This window comes from Acipenser ruthenus, chromosome 8 (genome assembly GCF_902713425.1).
Source record: "Acipenser ruthenus chromosome 8, fAciRut3.2 maternal haplotype, whole genome shotgun sequence".
NCBI classification, from domain to species: domain Eukaryota; kingdom Metazoa; phylum Chordata; class Actinopteri; order Acipenseriformes; family Acipenseridae; genus Acipenser; species Acipenser ruthenus.
In genome coordinates, this window is record NC_081196.1 from 36,494,523 (window position 1) to 36,514,275 (window position 19,753).

The 19,753-nt window shown below is 37.6% G+C and overlaps 1 protein-coding gene across 1 annotated transcript in view; it reads right to left on the reverse strand.

Annotated features, from left to right (window-relative positions):
* The window catches only part of tmem47 (transmembrane protein 47), a 46,275-nt gene that overhangs the window by 6,797 nt on the left and 19,725 nt on the right, over nucleotides 1-19,753 (reverse strand). Inside the window, exon 2 of the mRNA XM_034012388.3 lies at nucleotides 14,599-14,739. Within this exon, the coding sequence (XP_033868279.1) occupies nucleotides 14,599-14,739 (141 nt within the window). The remainder of the gene's footprint in view (nucleotides 1-14,598; nucleotides 14,740-19,753) is intronic.

Genomic DNA, 19,753 nt, shown 5'->3' on the forward strand with positions numbered 1-19,753 from the left:
AGTTAGACACAGGCTATTAGGATGTGAGAAAAAAAAGAAGGCAGTCCAGACTTGCATCATTAAAGACAAAACATTTTAATCAGAGACTTCCCAAAAGATCAAATATACCAGCGTGTGGAAGGGTGGGGGTATTTACTGACACGGGAGACAGAAGATTTTTTTTGCAAACACCGCACAAGTGTCCAGATTTATTTATTTTCTTTTTATTTATTTTAGCCCGCAGAGGGCGCTGTTGTCCGTGGCCTGTATACTGCTGACAGTAAAACAGGACCACGGGGTTACCAATACAGGTATACCGTTCCATGCACCTACAAGTGCTCGAAAATAATAATGAAAACAGAAGGCGAAAGAAAAAGTTTTTGTTTTTGCTTACGATTGTAAGTCGCCCTGGATAAGGGCGTCTGCTAAGAAATCAGAAAATCAGTTTTTAAGGAAGGCTGTCCCCCTCAGCCTGGCTCGCCTGATCCTTGTTTCACTCTGGCCTCTTCTACCAGCGTCACTGTATATCCCTGAACACGGCCACCCGAGTGCACAACCAAGCCGGTTCTTATGGGCCGAGCAGTCTCCCAAGGCCTGCCTCTCAGCCACTCAGAGAGGGAAAGCACACACACCCTCTTCCCCACCTCTCCGTGTCATCGCCATGATCCTATGAGACTGCTGCCCTCTACCTGCAGTCCCACGCATGTGTCAGATAGTCAGTCCAGATCTCCCGTTACACAGCGTTTTTATTAAACATGCCAAACATCAATGAGTGCAGAAACAGTAATAGATTAATTATCCTTATAATGGGACAACAAAAAGATAATGAAAAATATTCTGCAAATTCAGAGGATATAAAACGTGCCTTTAACTGTGTTGGGCTCTTACCTTCCAGATGTTATTATCCTCAAATCAGAATTATATTGTTTAAAGAAAATCTTTAACAAAACAGGTGTGTAGTCAACCTTTTGTTCAGTTTGGAATAAAACTTGGTTCCTTATGCAGCTGGCATACTGGCACAGCAGTCACTTTGTCCAGGTGCATTTGAGAAATTTATTTCTTACTCTGTCACTTTTAATTGTTACTTTAATTGTTAATCGAGTCAATACAAATCCTAATAAGCATCTTTCTGTTCAAGTTAAATTATATTTTTTTTAAACACATAAAAGGAGCCTCTCCCTCCTAGTTAATCAGAAATTAGATTAGTAATCACTTTACTTATAAAAGAAAGATACAACTGAGAACAGAAAACACTGCATACAACTTCTAAAGAAGAAACATCTAAAGAAGATGTGTTCAGAACATGCACATTTCTTTGATTCAATACTTCAAGTTCAATAGAGCATCTAATTTAGGGAAGATGGTAAAAGGGTTTTGCTTTAGAAGCTTAGCTTTTAGCTCCTTTTTTCTCTCGCTAAAATTAGTCTTTCCCTAATATATTTGCAAACCAATAGAGTCACTAGACATGTAATCTTAATGGCAGTCTTTTTAATATTCACTTCAGTTTTGCATCATTTTTTAATAACAAAAAAGAAACACAAGACAGATGAGTTCCATTTGTAGGAAAGCTACTGTGCCAGTAACATAATTAATTTGTAAATTCTAACATCATGTTCGTACATTCATAATGACATTTATTGGAATGTTGCAGAGGTGAGAAGTGACATCTAAATGTGGCAAAAGAGAAAATTCAGACAATTAAACTGACTTTTCACACAAAAAATGTCACCTGAATAGACAAATTATAACAGGTTGAAATGACACAGCTAGTGTAGATTTTGAAGTGTGCTTAAATTGGCGTAGTCAGCTACACCTGGATATAAACGTAATTACTGCGGTTCTGGAGAACATCCTGACTTTTTGCCCGCTCTCCCTGAAAGAAGGTTTAGGTATAAAAGCTGGGGTAAATGTTACACAATGAAAAAAACAGACGTGTACTGCATGAAAAAATAAGACTGTGTGAAACTTTTATTTATATTTTGTTTTATCTTTTCACATCCCTATCCCATAGGTTTGTTTCTTTAAATGAAAATCGTTGTAAAGATAGTCCATCCTGTGAGTAGAACTGAATACTCCCAGTTTGCTCACACTGTTCTCTGTGCATTTCAATAAGCACAGTTGTTATAACCTTTACCATGGCTGTGACAGAAATACAATGATTCTTGGTTGTAAATCTCCCTCCCGACCTGTGAGGGCGGTAAGCAGCGAGAACAGAGTTTACTGGACGGGCTGACCTGACAGTTCTTTCCCAGGGTTCAAGGGAAGTCGGACAGCTAGAAAGGGAGCGGGACTCTGTTGCATTAACGCATTGACCCGGAAGGGAAACGATGTGGCAGCTGCAGATTGGAGAGGCGGTTGCACTCGTTTACCAAGGGGACATGTGTGATGGCATAAAAGGGGGTGAAGAATCGCAATCTGTTCCTTCAGTTTGGTTCGTGTTTCGCAACCTGAAAGGACCGTGAGAGACCCTGTGAATTATACGCATCGTGAGTGTTTTGTTTGTTTGTCTATAATTGTCTTGTTTGTGATTATTAGACGGCTAACACGTTCCAGAGCCGTCGCTAAGGGCCAACACAAAAGCCGGAACAGCACTGCACTACTGTCACCGTTATAAACCTGTATCACCCACCATGAGCACTACTGCACGCACCCAGGACTGGTAACCGTGTTGGTATATTGTGGGGCGGATATATATTGTGTTTATTATTTGGGACTGCAACCCTGTTGTTATTTATCCCGTGCACTACACATTGTTGTGTATTGCCAGGGGATTATTGTTTGGTCACTAGACCTGGATATAAAATAGGACAACAATAAAATCTTTTCCAAACTGGATGAAAAACATATCTGTATGTTTTATTCACGCCCTGCATCATTTATCCACTCAGCCACCTGTTCACAATGGCACACACTAAAAAAGAATAACTGTGGTAGTAGAGGTTAAAGGTTCATTGCGTGTGTCTTGGTGTTAGAATCTTTTGCATTGTGAAACAGAAATTTACAGGAGAAACAGGTTCAGTTCCTGAGAAACTGCTTTCACGGTTTATTAAGTTGAATGTCAGAATGTTATGTCTATTAACTGTTTAAGATGTGAGTAATAGCAGTCATTATGCTAAACTCATTTGTGTGACTACTCTGTTGGTTAAAATGATTGTGTCATTACAGATTGGTATGAATTGTATTAATTCACATGGTGCGAATTACAGCTTAAAACCACATTACTAAGTTTACTGTGGCATATGATTACTGTGTAACTTATATTACACTAGTATCATTGGCAGGTCTTCATAAGCATGATAGATAAGAGATGGGAAAACAGTGCATTCAGAGCATGCCTAGCACTACTTAATAGCATTTTTTTTTATTTGATTTTGTATTGCTGTAATGTCTCTAACTGTCTATGTATTGTTGTTTGTTGTATTTATGTTGCCTCTTGGCCAGGTTGGCATTTTAAATGAGAACTTGTTCTCAGTGTCTTTACCTGGTTAAATAAAGGTTTGAATTGAATTGAATTGAATCTATGTTTCCACGGTCAAAAAAACCTGAAACCTAAAACCTTGAATATAGTTCGGGTCTCAAATTGTCCAGTTTGGTTTCCACATAGCTGAACCCATATGCTTTGAAACTGTTATTTTAAACTGGTTTATTTGCGTCCAGTTCCATATGTTGTACTATTTGGATCCAGAATGAAATCATCTTGTTTTAAGAAGGCGTTTCTGAAGTTGCTGTGTCATTATAAAGAAACTGACATGAGCTGTAGCGGTTTAAAAAAAAAAAAAAAAAAAAAAAAACACCTTGCAGTTAAGCCAACTCCATAACTATATACAGTGCCTTGCGAAAGTATTCGGCCCCCTTGAACTTTGCGACCTTTTGCCACATTTCAGGCTTCAAACATAAAGATATGAAACTGTAATTTTTTGTGAAGAATCAACAACAAGTGGGACACAATCATGAAGTGGAACGAAATTTATTGGATATTTCAAACTTTTTTAACAAATAAAAAACTGAAAAATTGGGTGTGCAAAATTATTCAGCCCCCTTAAGTTAATACTTTGTAGCGCCACCTTTTGCTGCAATTACAGCTGTAAGTCGCTTGGGGTATGTCTCTATCAGTTTTGCACATCGAGAGACTGAAATTTTTGCCCATTCCTCCTTGCAAAACAGCTCGAGCTCAGTGAGGTTGGATGGAGAGCATTTGTGAACAGCAGTTTTCAGTTCTTTCCACAGATTCTCGATTGGATTCAGGTCTGGACTTTGACTTGGCCATTCTAACACCTGGATATGTTTATTTGTGAACCATTCCATTGTAGATTTTGCTTTATGTTTTGGATCATTGTCTTGTTGGAAGACAAATCTCCGTCCCAGTCTCAGGTCTTTTGCAGACTCCATCAGGTTTTCTTCCAGAATGGTCCTGTATTTCAACTATGCACGAAAACACAGGAACTGGGGTGCAGAACAATGGCAGCAGGTGCTCTGGACTGATGAGTCAAAATTTGAAATATTTGGCTGTAGCAGAAGGCAGTTTGTTCGCCAAAGGGCTGGAGAGCGGTACACGAATGAGTGTCTACAGGCAACAGTGAAGCATGGTGGAGGTTCCTTGCAAGTTTGGGGCTGCATTTCTGCAAATGGAGTTGGGGATTTGGTCAGAATTAATGGTCTCCTCAATGCTGAGAAGTACAGGCAGATACTTATCCATCATGCAATACCATCAGGGAGGCATCTGATTGGCCCCAAATTTATTCTGCAGCATGACAACGACCCCAAACATACAGCGAAAGTCATTAAGAACTATCTTCAGCGTAAAGAACAAGAAGGAGTCCTGGAAGTGATGGTATGGCCCCCACAGAGCCCTGATCTCAACATCATCGAGTCTGTCTGGGATTACATGAAGAGAGAGAAGCAACTGAGGCTGCCTAAATCCACAGAAGAACTGTGGTTAGTTCTCCAAGATGTTTGGGCCAACCTACCTGCCGAGTTCCTTCAAAAACTGTGTGCAAGTGTACCTAGAAGAATTGATGCTGTTTTGAAGGCAAAGGGTGGTCACACCAAATATTGATTTGATGTAGATTTTTCTTCTGTTCACTCACTTTGCATTTTGTTAATTGATAAATATAAACTATTAACATGTCTATTTTTGAAAGCATTCTTACTTTACAGCATTTTTTCACACCTGCCTAAAACTTTTGCACAGTACTGTATATATATATATATATATATATATATATATATATATATATATATAAGCACACTAAAATATGGTCTGCAAGCCAATGTGTGAGCCGATTAAGGCAACTGCAGGCAAGTGTTGACAGGGAATAATTATTTAAAAGTTTTAAGGTGTGATTTTTATAGTATACTCCTGCATTTCTTATATAAGTGTGCCTCTAGAAAACAGCCAATGGTAACGAGTTTAAGTAATTTGCAACTATAACTGTACAACTTTACAAATACTGTAACTGCCCAACAAGGTGGTTTAAAAAAACAATTACACCAGCACAACATACTTTATATCTCTGTCTCTTGATTCCTATCTGTCGTAACCTTCTTATTAATATCTCTCTTGTCCTTCTCCTCCTTGCACTCATTTGTAAAACACAAAAATTGGTTTGAATAAACAAAAACAAAAAGCTGAAAAAAAACGTAATAATAATCTCTAAAACATCCATGGCTATAAAGTTACAGTGATGACTATTGTATGAGACCGATATTGAGATAAGTAGCCTACTGTTTTTCACTTAAAACAATTCAAAAGGACTTCACACGCATATACAGATTTCAAATTGTAGCGTGGAAACGCTGGTCAGCCACTTAGTCGAACCGGACTATTTGGAACCGGATCATTTGAAACCAGAATGTTTTTTTAGTCAGTCCCATGGAAACAACACATAAATGTGTTACTATGGCCAGATGACACTGCCATTCTAATTCGGTTTACAGATGTACAGTATGTCAAGTCATTACCTTTTATAGTAAAAATTACTCTTTTCTCTTTACCTTCCACACTAAGACATTTCTTTCATTTTGATCAATACCTTCACAGTTAATGATATTTGATTGTACATTCAAACCTGTATTAAGAGACCACTCAAGGGACAGTCTAATAGTGGCCTCTTAACACAGGTGGTCTCTTAAAAGAGGGCCCATAACTTATGAATGTTCAATTTGTCTCTGACATGCTTTCCTGTAGTTATGTATGTCTTACATACACTGTAAAAGCCAGAAGATGTAATATGAACAAAAGGAAGTATGTAATTTAATAACATTCATTTAGATAATGCATTTACAAAATAAATTATTTTGTGAAAGTAATGAATGCTTGCCTGTCTCAGGTTTTAAATCCTTTGCAAATTTCAGTGCCTGTGTCTGCCTTTCAGGTATGTGTTGATTCACTGCATCCTGAAACCAACACCAGCATAAGCATAAGATCTTTTTGGATTACCGCGCACATTGTTTTAACAGTCTTATAAGAATGGCTTGAATTTTTCAGTGTTTATTTTCCTTTTAACATTTTGCTTTTAAGTCTTAAGCCGCTACATCCTAATTATGAGAACATTCTGTTAAATTAGCAGGAAAGAACAACACAACACGAAACGGACACATTGGAAGCTATCTAGTTCCCAGGCAAGTACGAGAAAGAAGTTAAAGTATCATCTGGGGGGAGTGATTAATGTCATTGCTTGCTCTTGTGTTCGAATAATGAAGAAGGTGAAACAGAATCAGCAAGTCAATCAGGACATCAAGGTAAAAAGAAGCAACTTTGTTTAGTAATTAACAGTTTAATTAAGATATTGAATCGGCTCAAAACACGGTCACGTGAACAAAAATAAAAACCTAAAGCTTCAAGCCCTAGTTCTTTCCGTTTAAAAATGCTCTACCTGTGTCTTTCTAGTGCCAAATTTTTCAGCAGTTTTTTCTGGCACTTACTGTCTTTACAAGTTTAATAACTTTAATTCTGTCATCTAGGGAGGACCTTTTGTTTCTCACGTTTTCTCTTTTCCTTTACAATAGAGTGCTGTTGTTTTATTGATTATGGATAAAAGACAGCTAAAATGGTTACCGTATTCCTTTTGAATTTAGGACGTACCATTTAAAACCATATTTTTCTTATAACAATAGCCCTGTGTAAGGGCGCTTAATACAGGTTTGAGTCCGTTGTTGGGTAAGAGACTTGTGGTCGCTGGTCGTGTTAGACAGATGGTTGCTTAATACAGTTAAATAAAAGCACAAATATCATTGGGAGGAATTTAAATTGGTGGCTTAGACCAGGTGGTCGCATGAGCAGGTTTGACTGTATTTCCATCCTGTGACCATTGTATTTTATACTGCATCTCCTAACAAACAGAAAAGGAGGAAACTGCTTTAGCAACAGAATGTTCCAGTTGCTTGTTAATTCACTTAAAGCACCCATTTATGAAATCCTGCCAAGCTGCTGAATGTTTTCAGTGTTGAAGCCAGTTGTATGAAAACCCTTAATTTATCAACACATTTTGTGTGGAGCCACGAGAAGCTGTTATCCTGATACAGAACGGAAGGGAATGGATAATGGCTTCAGAATTTTTTTGTCACAAAGTCCTTTACATACAATACATAAAACTGTGTCCGTCCCAAATCATTAGCAGCTAATACTATGCTATTGATTGTTTAATTCCAATCCAAATATACAGCAGTATATACAGCACTACATTTATTAGATTTTTTGCACTTACTGTACTTAAATGTTTTTGTTACCGGTTTTATGATGTAATTTGAATTTCAGAAATGTGTTAATATTTAAAATGGTATCAGTATCATTACACCACCATAAGTCACTGAAGCAACAATTCTATAGGTACTACTAGCTGTACTAGCATTCAAATCAACAAAAAAGTGTGGTGTCAGTGCAGTCAGTCCAGCAACTTGAGCCTGATGAAGCTCAATAAAACTGAAAATCTCTATATAGTATCTTTCCATCACAAAGAAGACCAGGGACTGAAAGAGGTGATATTGCAGTGGTTCATCACCACGAAGCGATTTATCCCTTTGCTCTTTCTGCACCCAGCTTGTTACACAGTATCTTCTAAAAGCACAACAAAATGAGATGTCACTGCCGAGGGTTTTGCCATTTCTTTAAAGTAGGTAATATATATGGAGGCTGCGCTTATCGGCAGGATAATGAAGTGGGTGCCCTGCAGGGTTACTCTCTTTGCTGCACCTAACCTTGAAAATGTTGTGTCCTTTATCAGCTCTCCAACACTACAACACATTCAAAACAACATAACAAAAACTATAAATACAATTTTTTATCTACAGACTCAGGGAAAGTACTATAAAAACACACACACACACACACACACATATACAGAATATATATATAGTTTGTTTGTTTGTTTATTAACTGCTAAACTAAAGATCCTGGTGTCACAGAAGATATTAATTATTCACAATTAATCATTTCCAACTAATTATAATAAGTAAAGTATACTGTAAGGCTGGATTCCCTCAAAGTATTATATTACAGTTGGGTATACAGTATTATTTAAAATAATAAACATTATTGTGGATTATTACAAAAATAATAAAAATTGTACAAGTGAGCAGAATGCAAAACTTAATGCATGTATCTTCTTATGTCAACCATTTATTGCAGGCCACTGGTCAATTGCTCACTGGCAACTGACAGACAGAACAATGTCTACAAAGAATAAAATATCAGATTTATACAAAAGTAATATATATGCTGTTACAGAATAAGCCACAGGGTGCTGCAGTTTATGATAAATATGTAATTCCTGTCAGTCTTTGCCTTGATATTCACTGGAGCGTGTGGTTTTGGACCAAAGGTCATTCATTGCTTATTTATTAAAACCCACCAGGGCTAAGCACACCTGCAGTGATTTCATGTTATCCTCTATGCCTCTTAAAAGAAACACTTGATCCTGCTATATATATGTATGTATATATATATATATATATATATATATATATATATATAGAGAGAGAGAGAGAGAGAGAGAGAGAGAGAGAGAGAGAGAGAGAGAGAGGAAAATGATCAAAATATTTAAATTGTACCCTGAAAACATAACATGCAGGTTTGACCACTAGTTAATGATAATGACTAAAACAAAACCCTCCAGCAGCAATAAGCATGGATACGTCAAAGACTTGAGGAGTCTTAATTTAATCATTCCACTCACTTTCTATTTAGATCCCTCTTTGTACTATTGAGATTCACTGGCCCTGGTAAGTGCCGAGTGAATAACAAAAGAGAAAGACCAAGCAGCAAAAAGAATATGCATCCTGCATCTATTACAACAAGATGTATAAAGATTAATGACAGCACATGAATGCATTAGCATGAGGCAAGTTATTTTAAAAAGACCAGTACACAGTAGACATTGGGTAAATAGTTGATTACAGAGGTAAAAAGGTAGAAGATAAAGGTAAATAGGGCAAGAATGTAAAGAACCAATTAAGCATTCCGTTGTTTCTTTTACAATTCTTGGATAAACATTCTGCAAGCCTGTTTACAGTTGAAAAACATCCCTCCAGCAGATTTGTGAAAGACATATTTCTGCTTTGTGTATTTTCTTGGAAAGCAACAGGGGTGCAAATGACATATTTGCAGCAGGAACTGAGAGGTAAGAAAAAATTCCTTCTCTGTGTTGATTTGCAAAGGAGCCAGCAGGGGGCTGCAGAATTTTCTTGCATATACCGTACTGTAGACATCGGTGTAGGATGGGTGGTATACATAAGTGCAGTACTGAAAAGTAAAACCTATTGGCTTTACAGTCTTAACACTAGTGACAGTCTTAACACTAGAAGGACCGGAGATATACTCATACCTAGAAGCCCTGCAGCAGGCTGTATTCAAAACACTGTAAATAGTATAATGAAAGGAGAAACAGTCAGATTTAATTATTATTATTTTTTTTTATTGAGTATGTTACATAAACATCTGAACAACCGACGCATATTAAATATATACACACACACACAGGAACATTTATTTTACAAATCAAAACAAGAAAATGTAAATAAACATATGAACAGACATCGGTTTACAATATACATATTTAACGTTTCAACAGCAATCGGTTTATTATCAGATACGCAAAAGCAACTGAACAACGTAGATAAATAAACCTAAGAGAAAACATTTTACAGAAGCGCACAGCACAAGTAGTTATAAAAAAAAGTCTAATTTATTTTTCTTTTTTTTGACAAAATGGTATTCCTTTACCTTGAGTCTAAGGCTGTTCACAATCAACACAGATAATGCGCTTCTCCACAGGGAACAATTGTCCGAAGTTTTATTTTTTACTGCACTTGCCAACCTGGCATTAGCGTCTCTTGCGGCTCTCAGCGGGGTTGCCAGCTTCAGCTGTGGGTACACGCTTGGCAGTCTCCCTCTGTTCCAAATGCTTCTTGCGAAGTTCCTGTGCTAACTGTAAAATATATTCTCTCCTTGGTAAATTCTTCTCCATGCATTTGTAAAGTACCCAGGAGTTGATGGCTGCTAGGTCCAATACATTGTAAAACACCTGAAAAGGCCACCGTCGAGAGCCAGCTTTCACGGAATACTTCCGTGCCATCTGATCCAAAACATTAACTCCATATTTTCTTGTGTTGTAAAACTCCACGGTCTCTGGTATTTATTTTCACAAGTCCCGATGCTAATTGACTGACCAGAACAACATAGCTGGCAAGCAGGTGCCAGCCTTTGAAAAGGCTGATTGAAAAACAATAGACTGTCAGTCATTCACTCAGGCATTTTTTAATAAAGTAATAATAAAGTAGAATACCGTTCTGTATAATCACAATACAGCTCCTTTACAAGACCTTTACAAATAGCTTTCTATCTTTTCATCTCTGTCAGTCCCATTAGCTGTTGTCAGGGGGGCCCATTCAGCTGCTTCTTAGCCAAGTGATTGGCAGTAGAGCACAAAGCAATCTGCAAGGCTGACATCTTTGAACAGACATAAATGTTTTTATTACCATCTCACCATGGAGAAACTGGTTTCATTTACTCAGATAAAAACACATTAAGCCATAGGGCCCATGCTTAAAAAAGTGCCACAACTGTGGTTTAGTTCTAATGGTGCCAGAACATATATTTTTGCCAGTGGTCTTATTTGTGCCACACTATTTGTGCTAAGCTGTTTCAAAAGTAGACCTGTTATGCAGATTGAATTCAAGCAGCATGCTTTTCTGGATACCAGCCTAGCAGTAACACAGGCATTATCGTTGACATTTTTAAAAGACGTGTCACTTTTATATACAGTACAAAGGCATACATACAAATTTGGATTATTTGGCTTTTTGGTTGTCACACATTATTTTATATGTATTTACTTGTATCTGCCCTGTGTGTCTATGCTTCCAGCACTTACAGAAACGATAAACACTCATTGCTGCATTTTTATAAATACATGAAATGGGATTTGAAAGCAGTGAGGTGCATTTGATTGGTCACCCTCTCTTGAATTCCTCCCCTCTGGTGGATTTTTAAAACAACAGGACCCTTAAAACAATACATGGTGGATTTACATTTTAAAACCATTCTGCTTTCAATACTTCAGGTATGTACATTTCTCTTTTTTTTCCTCGAGGTTGTGAGCTCACTCATCTCTCTCAGTCAAATGCAGCTGCTAGATCGTATAAGTGACCTAGTTCCATCCCAACCCAATTTAGCATTCTAAGCTTTTGTTACTAGTCAGAACACAATTGTTTCATTAGAATAGAGTTTTAACCAGATCAAACCGTTATCAGGTCCTGCATCACACATTTCTAAGCACTGGTTTTGGTCTTTTTAAGTCAGGTGCCAGTATCAGTACTGTCCTGTTACTCTTCTAATTGTTTTCCAAACCCAAGATCTTATCTCTATGGAAATGATCTTGGTCTAAAAAAATACATAAATACATCCTCCCCTTGCCCACAGAACCTGCGACAACCTGCAGCAGCAGGAGGTTATACTGTATATGCCACTGGCTTCACTGCAGATCAAGAAAACGGAAAACTAACCAAATGAAAAATACCTTTGTTCCCAAATGCTAAATTGCTACTGCTTTACAGATGATACAAACACACTTGTCTTTTTGAATGAGGATTTATAAGGTACCAATTACAGTTCTGAAATATGGAATACTGTATGGAGTGTTAATCCTTTAGAGTTTGCATTATATTAGTCCCTTGAAGTAGTTTGTCTAATATAGTGGAGGGATGCAGTCCACTTCTCCACTTCATGTCACCATGTCAGTTAAGATCTGTGTTTGCTGACATGGACCAAAATAATCTGAAACAGTTCATCATGTTTAGCCATGTGACAACTTCAGGGTCAATTGATCTTAATAAGGCAGCTGATCGAGATGTATCAAAGATCCAGTCCTGTTGGCTGTTCTTGAATAAAACATTGCACAGAATGTGGGAACACTTTATCAAGTGACATTATTACAGTGCATTAAGGTACAGTGGGTACTACATACTAAAATACTAATTACAATTATAATGTAATTAGCTTCACATTAAAATACAGTCTTGAATCTTGCTTTGCCAGCTATTTTTATGCAAGGTGAAGTAGTAAGAATCAAACGACCTACCAAAAATGTGGGATTGATTTAGTTTAACTTGGTTTGTGTTTTTTCTTTTACAAATTTATTGGTATTTAGTCGGAATTCATTATGAATTTGCGGCCATTATTTTAAAGTGTTTCCATTTTAACAATACCTATATGTTATATTGGACATTGTTATGCTGTTTGCCATCTTCCCGAATCACTTGAAATAACTTTCAGTTATTTTGCAGAATTATGAACTGCTTCGGGCAACTCTGATCTATTCAGAAGCTTGGTGGCATTGCTTACATCTCTGGCAAACATTTACAGGCAGTAGCTGCTCAGGTTGCTCGGCTGCAGCCTGCCTGCTATGTGTAGCAGTGTATGCACGGAAGAATATTCTGATGAATGAACTCAGACATTTTTGTTTGTTTTTTGTTTTCTATCAGTTTTAGACATGTTTTATTTTACATGTCTACTAGTCATTTTACTGTCTACTGCACCATAATTGTATACATTAAATACCAAGACCAGAGGTGCATTTTCTCATCTCCTGATCTGTTCCTAACCAGAAGCCTGGTCATTCCGAACTTTAGTACTGACAATGTGTGAGAATGGGCATTTTGCCTATAGTCTATTCATTCATTCATTCTTATTATGGATATGTTACAGTAACACTACTGTAATTACCAACACTGAAAAACCTCCTTTTAAAATATATTTCTGCATATTTTAGCAGCAAGAAATAACAGAATTTTGACATGCGACTTTAGTTGAAGGGAGTAGGCAAATCTTGATTCCTGCTGCCTTTAGTTTGCAGACCTGCTCTCGTAGCTACTTTTGAACACAAGTTGGCATTATTTCAAGTAGCACTTGAAATTTCTGTTTCTTAAAATCGTAACAATGCACGAAAGGAAACGCTCAGGTAAACCTGCAGGAGGCGGGTCTCTCCGAAATAGTAAAATGAGAGAATGGCAAAACACAGGTAATTTAAAATTGTTTAGAATTAAAAAAGACAGCACATGAAAAACGCTGTAAAGTTATGATACTGGGCCTTCAAGATGTACATCTTCTATGTAAATAGCAAACTACCTGACATACCAGTTTTATCGATCTGTTCAGAATACATCTCAAGGATCCATTTTAAACTCAATTAGCTTTCGTAAACATGTATTTATATACTCCCAGATTCTAGGGTCCCCAGTGACTAGTGAAAGCACAGCCATTTGGAAATGAAACCAAACAAGAACAGAATCTATTCAAACTGGGTATTGTGACATAATCATAGAAAAACACTGTAGTTGTACTGTAATACTAGTGGTTGCAAAGCTCTAATAGGCAGAAATAGTCATATGGGTGAAATAAAGGTGAAAGCAATTACTCAGCTCCAGTGTGTTTTTTTTTTTACCCTCAGCTGAGATAGCCTTCAACTGGATACTACAGGTAAAAGCTTAGTGTGACCTTCAGTTGGGCTATAGACAGTTAAAATGACCCTGGTCTCATTAGTTTATAAACGCATATGGTGTGATATTAACAGGATTCTAGTGACTTCTATTTGACCTTGAACAAAAAATATACAATATACATATGTATTTAGATAAAACAGACTTTACATTTTGGCCAGATTAAATTGAGTTAAATGTCAGCAAGTTTTTTCCACCAATATGTTATTTCATTTAGTTTATTGTTAACAATAAACTAAATACAACATTACTTTAATACTTTTAATTTAACCTTAATGAATGCTGAGGTCATCATATTAGGCAAAATCAAAAACAGATATAATTTAATGAATTTAAATACCTCCATCATTGTATTCATTCCTATTTAGCTTTACTCTTGGTTAATAAGTAATGAAATATGGCATCAGGGCCAACCGGAAGAGGCAGTGTTAAGTTATGAAGCCAGTATAAACTCATCTTTGGAAAATCTCTGATGCAGCACAAAGTAAAATCACCAGGGGATCGGATTTTCCTCCAACAGCCTATGCAGCAGTAGAACTGCTCTTTCATCGTCCCTCGCTGCATTAAACTGAAGGAATGACCTCATGCAGATTTAATGAGCTTTCTGAAAGTCACATATCTGTTTACCTGCAGCGAAAAGCATGACAGCAACTGGGCGGTAAAAGTGCCTCCGCGAGCCCATGCAGACAGAGATCGAACCCACCAGGAAGGCAATCAGGATGATGGCTGCACCACCTAGGAGCAAAGCCAAGGTTGCAATTTGCCAATCTGAAAAAGAAAGAAAGAAAGAAAGAAAGAAAGAAAGAAAGAAAGAAAGAATATAGTTTACTTTATCAGACTCAGTTTACATCAGTAGGCAGAAAATGTCAAACACAAAACATGCAAAGACGTTATTTTAGATCATATTATTTTAAAAAATAAATAAATAACACAACACTTATGTTCTGAAAGGTGGATGCAGACCCCAGAATTACAGCATCCGGTTAAAACCAAACAAAATCCAATCCTGTGTCCACTTACTACATATGTGCAGCTGAATGGCGTGTAAACCAAACCGATTAGGCAGTTTCGTATTTACGCATTATATTGAGTTCCCATTGAATGAAAGGCGCTATATAAATTGAAGAGTCTATTTTTTTATATTTTAATAGATTAAGAAAGCTTGATATTGCTTATCTTATTTTAAAATGGGTTATAGAAACACATCATATGTCAGAGGTAGTTACAAAGTGACTCATCGTGTGACTCTGAGCAAGTCACTTAACCTCCTTGTGCTCTGTCTTTCAGGTGTGACGTTGTTGCAAGGGACTCTGCAATTGAAAAAGTGACCCTGAAATAGTTCACACACCCTAAACTCATATCTTGTAAAGCGCTTTGTGATTGTGGTCCACTATGAAAGGTGCTATATATATATTTTTTTTTAATAAAAACAAAAGGCCCATCACAAATTATATAGAATTCAAACAGATTTACCTACCAGGAAGCTGGGAAGAGAGGTGAGCTATCAATGCCTCTTATTTGTGTTCTTCATTTTGATGAGTGTCTCAAATATATGAGTACATTTTACGTATGTAATGAATCTTAATAACTCTCTTTTTTTACTTTCTTGTTTTCTATTACGTTCCCATCCGTTTTCCTTTTTCAGTAGCCTATTAGCCGTGATCTCCTGGAAACTGTGCCAGTGGCGACCTGCAAGTGTTGTCCATCCATAATTAAATACTCTACTGCACCTACTACTTGCTCTTACAACTACATTTACGATATTGCAATTGCTCTTATTTAAACTGCCCTTAAACTGATTAATGCATAAGGTAATACAAACTGTTGATTGATCGATCTATAAGGTTTTTATACTACTGTATAAGGGTCTATTATTATCATTGTTGTTGATTAAATTATACAGGTATTTGTTTAGTACGGTATCTGCCGGCTCGGTCTATGTTACATACCGTACTGCAGCCTACTGCAGATGTGGACAGAACCTGGAATAACCGCTGGGTGTTTTCCATTATTGTACCTTGAAAAGCTCCTCCGTTCAGTGCTTGAGTGAGTGCTGGAGTGGTGTGGTAGTTTAAAGGCGTTATTTTGTGCCTCGCAAAACTGGTTTTGTGCTTGGCGCATACTTCGAAAATGGCAGGATCACGCAAATTGTCAACCACTCCCCCCATTTTGCGCTTTGAATACATTATATTTGTGCACAGCGCAGAATGGATTGTGCCACGCAAAAAGAAGTTTAGAATATGGCACATGCTGCGCATTCACGCATAACGTCCGTTTGCGAGGTGCATAACCCTCTGCGCGGTGCGCAAACCTTTCGAATATTGGGGCCCCTGTTCCTTGCCATTAATTGGTGTGTGAGAGATACAGATATCTCCAGTTTTCAAATTAACACATTTCACAAAGCCCAATGCCTCATTTAACATATGAAATATGTTGTTGTTTTTTTTTTAAGATTGTTGTCCCTTCCATCAAAAGCTCATCAATACATTACACGTGGTGAGAGGTAGAGGAATCTAAAAATTACAAGCAGTTTCTGTTCCCTTTTACATAAAATAGTATCAAAACCCCCTGGCTGCTTTCTCATTTGCATTCAAAATGTTTAATAGATATGTATATCTCTGCTCCAAATTTGAGCGTCAGGATAGAGCCGTAGGTGAAGAACTTGCTTGACTACATTTACAGTCAGTGGCGTAAAAGATGAAGAATAATCTCAATCCAGATTTCACAGTATTAATTTTATTTGTGTTCACAATACATCATTTTCTCATGAAATATGAATTATGGTAAATTCTGTGCTTCAACTGTTAAACAGCAAGGAAAAAAAATCTAAGCAAAATTGTATACAGTGCTTTACTTAAATGTTTATTTAACATTGCACAAATAATTTTCCTGAGGCATTTAAAATCAGTTTGAAAGCAAGTTTCTGAAAATGTTAATAAGTGTTTTAAGAGAATATAACATAGAGAGAGATTTGAAAATTCACCAAAGAATGATGGGCACACCAAAACAACAAGGGTTATACCATTAACAGATGAAGCCAATTTTTTTTTTTTTTTTTTTTAAAAGAGCACGACTATGAAAACACTTAGTCAAATACAACATTACAACACATCTGTGACACAGGCCAAGACAACAAGAGTCAACATAGCCAACCAATTCCTAAGAGTTTTCTGTTTATGGTTCAAATTCTCTCTGACAGCCCAATACTTTAGATAGTACCCTACCAAATCTATGCAACAGCTATTTTTTTAGAGATGACTTGTAGTGCATAACAGTAAATGAATGGTATTTGTGTTTCCCTTGGGTTTTTCACATACAAGTTTCCAAGAGCTGCCAGGTTTGCATTTATCAATGAAATGGGGGTTGGGGACAGTTTAGGACAGATTGGATTTGACTGTATTTCTAATTTGGCTGTTTTTGTACATGTAACTCGGCTATCGTTATATTAACAGAGCTTTTCAACCCTGGTCCCCAAGTAGCTTAACAGACCAGGTTTTTCTTTCAACCAGGTCTCTCTCTTTTTTTCTGCAGTTTAGTGATAAACATCTAGTGATCCCTGTAGTTACACCCTGTTTAAATCTCAGAGGCTGTCTGTAAGTGCGCCTTACTGTATGTGCACTGGAGAACAATGTTTAAAACATATATCCAGTTCCTGGTTGAAACCAAAACCTGGACCATTGGGTTCAAAATCACTGATGTAGAATATGTTGGTGTTATGCACACCCAATTTCAGGAGAAGCTCTGTCTGTTGTATCTCATGTTATACAAGAGATGTTGTCCAATGCAGCTCAGTCATGTTCGGAATACACTTGTGTAAAACTGTATATGTGTTGTGTGTAATATTCTAAAAATGACTGTACTGCCAACAACATTAGAAACTGTGTTAACAGCAATGGCACCCTTTATTTGAGAATCAATCCACCTTAACTGCAACATTTTAACAACAACTTTAGCTACATCAGCTTTAAATTCTCACTTTGCAGCAGTCTGACCATCTCAGCACTTGGCGTTGCTGCCAAATAAAAAGAGCCCTTGTCTGCCTTGGTGCCCTCAGTAAATGGATTTATTTTTCATTAGGGTTCTTGCTGATGCCACAATACTTAATTCCACCAAAGCCCAAAACTTCATTTAGACAGCAGGAACATGTCAAGATTCGTATTTGGGCAAGACTGGACCAAGGATTCCAAAGGTGAAAGCTAATTGTCTCAATTGACGATCACAAAGCAGTCTAGTTTTCTGTTTATTCTTATTATTTGTGGCAGGGAAAAATAAATGCATACGTTTTCATTGCTGAATAATAATTTGCTTTCAGCTAGTGATAGTTTAAACTGATTCTACTCACACTGGGTTGAGAGAGGGCAGCAAGAACACCCAGGTAAGCAATTTTACTGACAAATAATACTGCTTTCACACTCTACTCTCCCTTTACCAAGATGTTTTGCTTCTGTACTATTCTTACCTTTCATTAGCTTTACAACCGTCTTGCAAGTCCCTTATCACACAGTAGATTCACTCAATGTGCAGCAGGTATTACTCTAGGATGTCACCTGACATCACTTAACATCCAATACACAGCACATACAGCAGAGTTTCTTGTTTTAGGTGGGGTTCTCTTACCTGTTGCACAGGAAGTGAATCTACGGTCAAAGCCAAAAATTCTGCAGAAATTATTAGAGACTTGCTAGAAGGTTGTTATGCAAATGTGAGGTAAGAAAATATTTATTGAAGCCTTGGTTAGTACCTCTTTAAATGTTTTTACTCCATGTTTATTTATTCTGTACAGTATGAATGCTTTTCTCCTGTATTTTACAGAGCGGTGGCTGCAGCATCATGGTCTGGGGTGCGATTTGGTACAGTGGACAGATCGAGTTACTCATTACTTTGCTATCCTTCAGAACCATCTCATACCATTGTTCCATCAAGAGGTTTTTCACTTTACATTGCACCATTTGCAGGAAGACAGGGCCACATGCCACACATGCAGAATCACACTATCTGGAAGAAACAACAGGGGCTGCAGCTTCTTCCCAGGACCCCTCAGAGTCCTGACATGAACTCTGTCTGGGCACACCGCGATAAACAATTGCTGAAAACTTGACCACTATCTGCCAATGTGAATGAACTGTGGTTAAAACTCATCTAAATATGGCAAAATCTGGACAAGAGTGTAACACAGAATCTCATTGACTCCATGCTTGCATGGGTTCAGGCCCATGATGCAAAAGGTGCTGGAGTGCCAGTCCTTCCAGGCCTCCAAAACTGCCGTCAGAACACAAATCCGCAGTGGCCTGCTCATGTAGGGGCAAGCTAAAAAAGCAGCGGTAGGGAACCCAGCGAGGCTTGAGTCACTCTTCATTTTTTTCCTTTACATGCAGACAATTAAAAGTGCTGCCAGCATTTTCCACCACGTGACAAACCATGGGTTTCTTTGCCAGTTTCATTAAAGAAAACAAACCAAAGCTACAAATAAAAGGTTGCCACACAAGGCGAGCGCTAGTCCCTCTCCAGGATCCTACTACCCTACGAAACCTCTCTATACTTGTTTGGGATCAACATCCCCTAAACTGACCTAGTGAAGTCCCGGCATCCTCCAGTTGACTCCGGCCCCATCCTGATGACCTCGGCTGGGCCATGCCTTCACAAGCACCGTCTTCGAGTCTAATGGTTTCGTTGAGGTTAATTCTGCAGAGCGGATGCGCTCCTCCTCGATGTCAACAAAGCGCCCCTGTGTGTAGCATGACGGAGCAGTCGCCTCAAGTTGTATCGCAGACGCCTTTTGAGC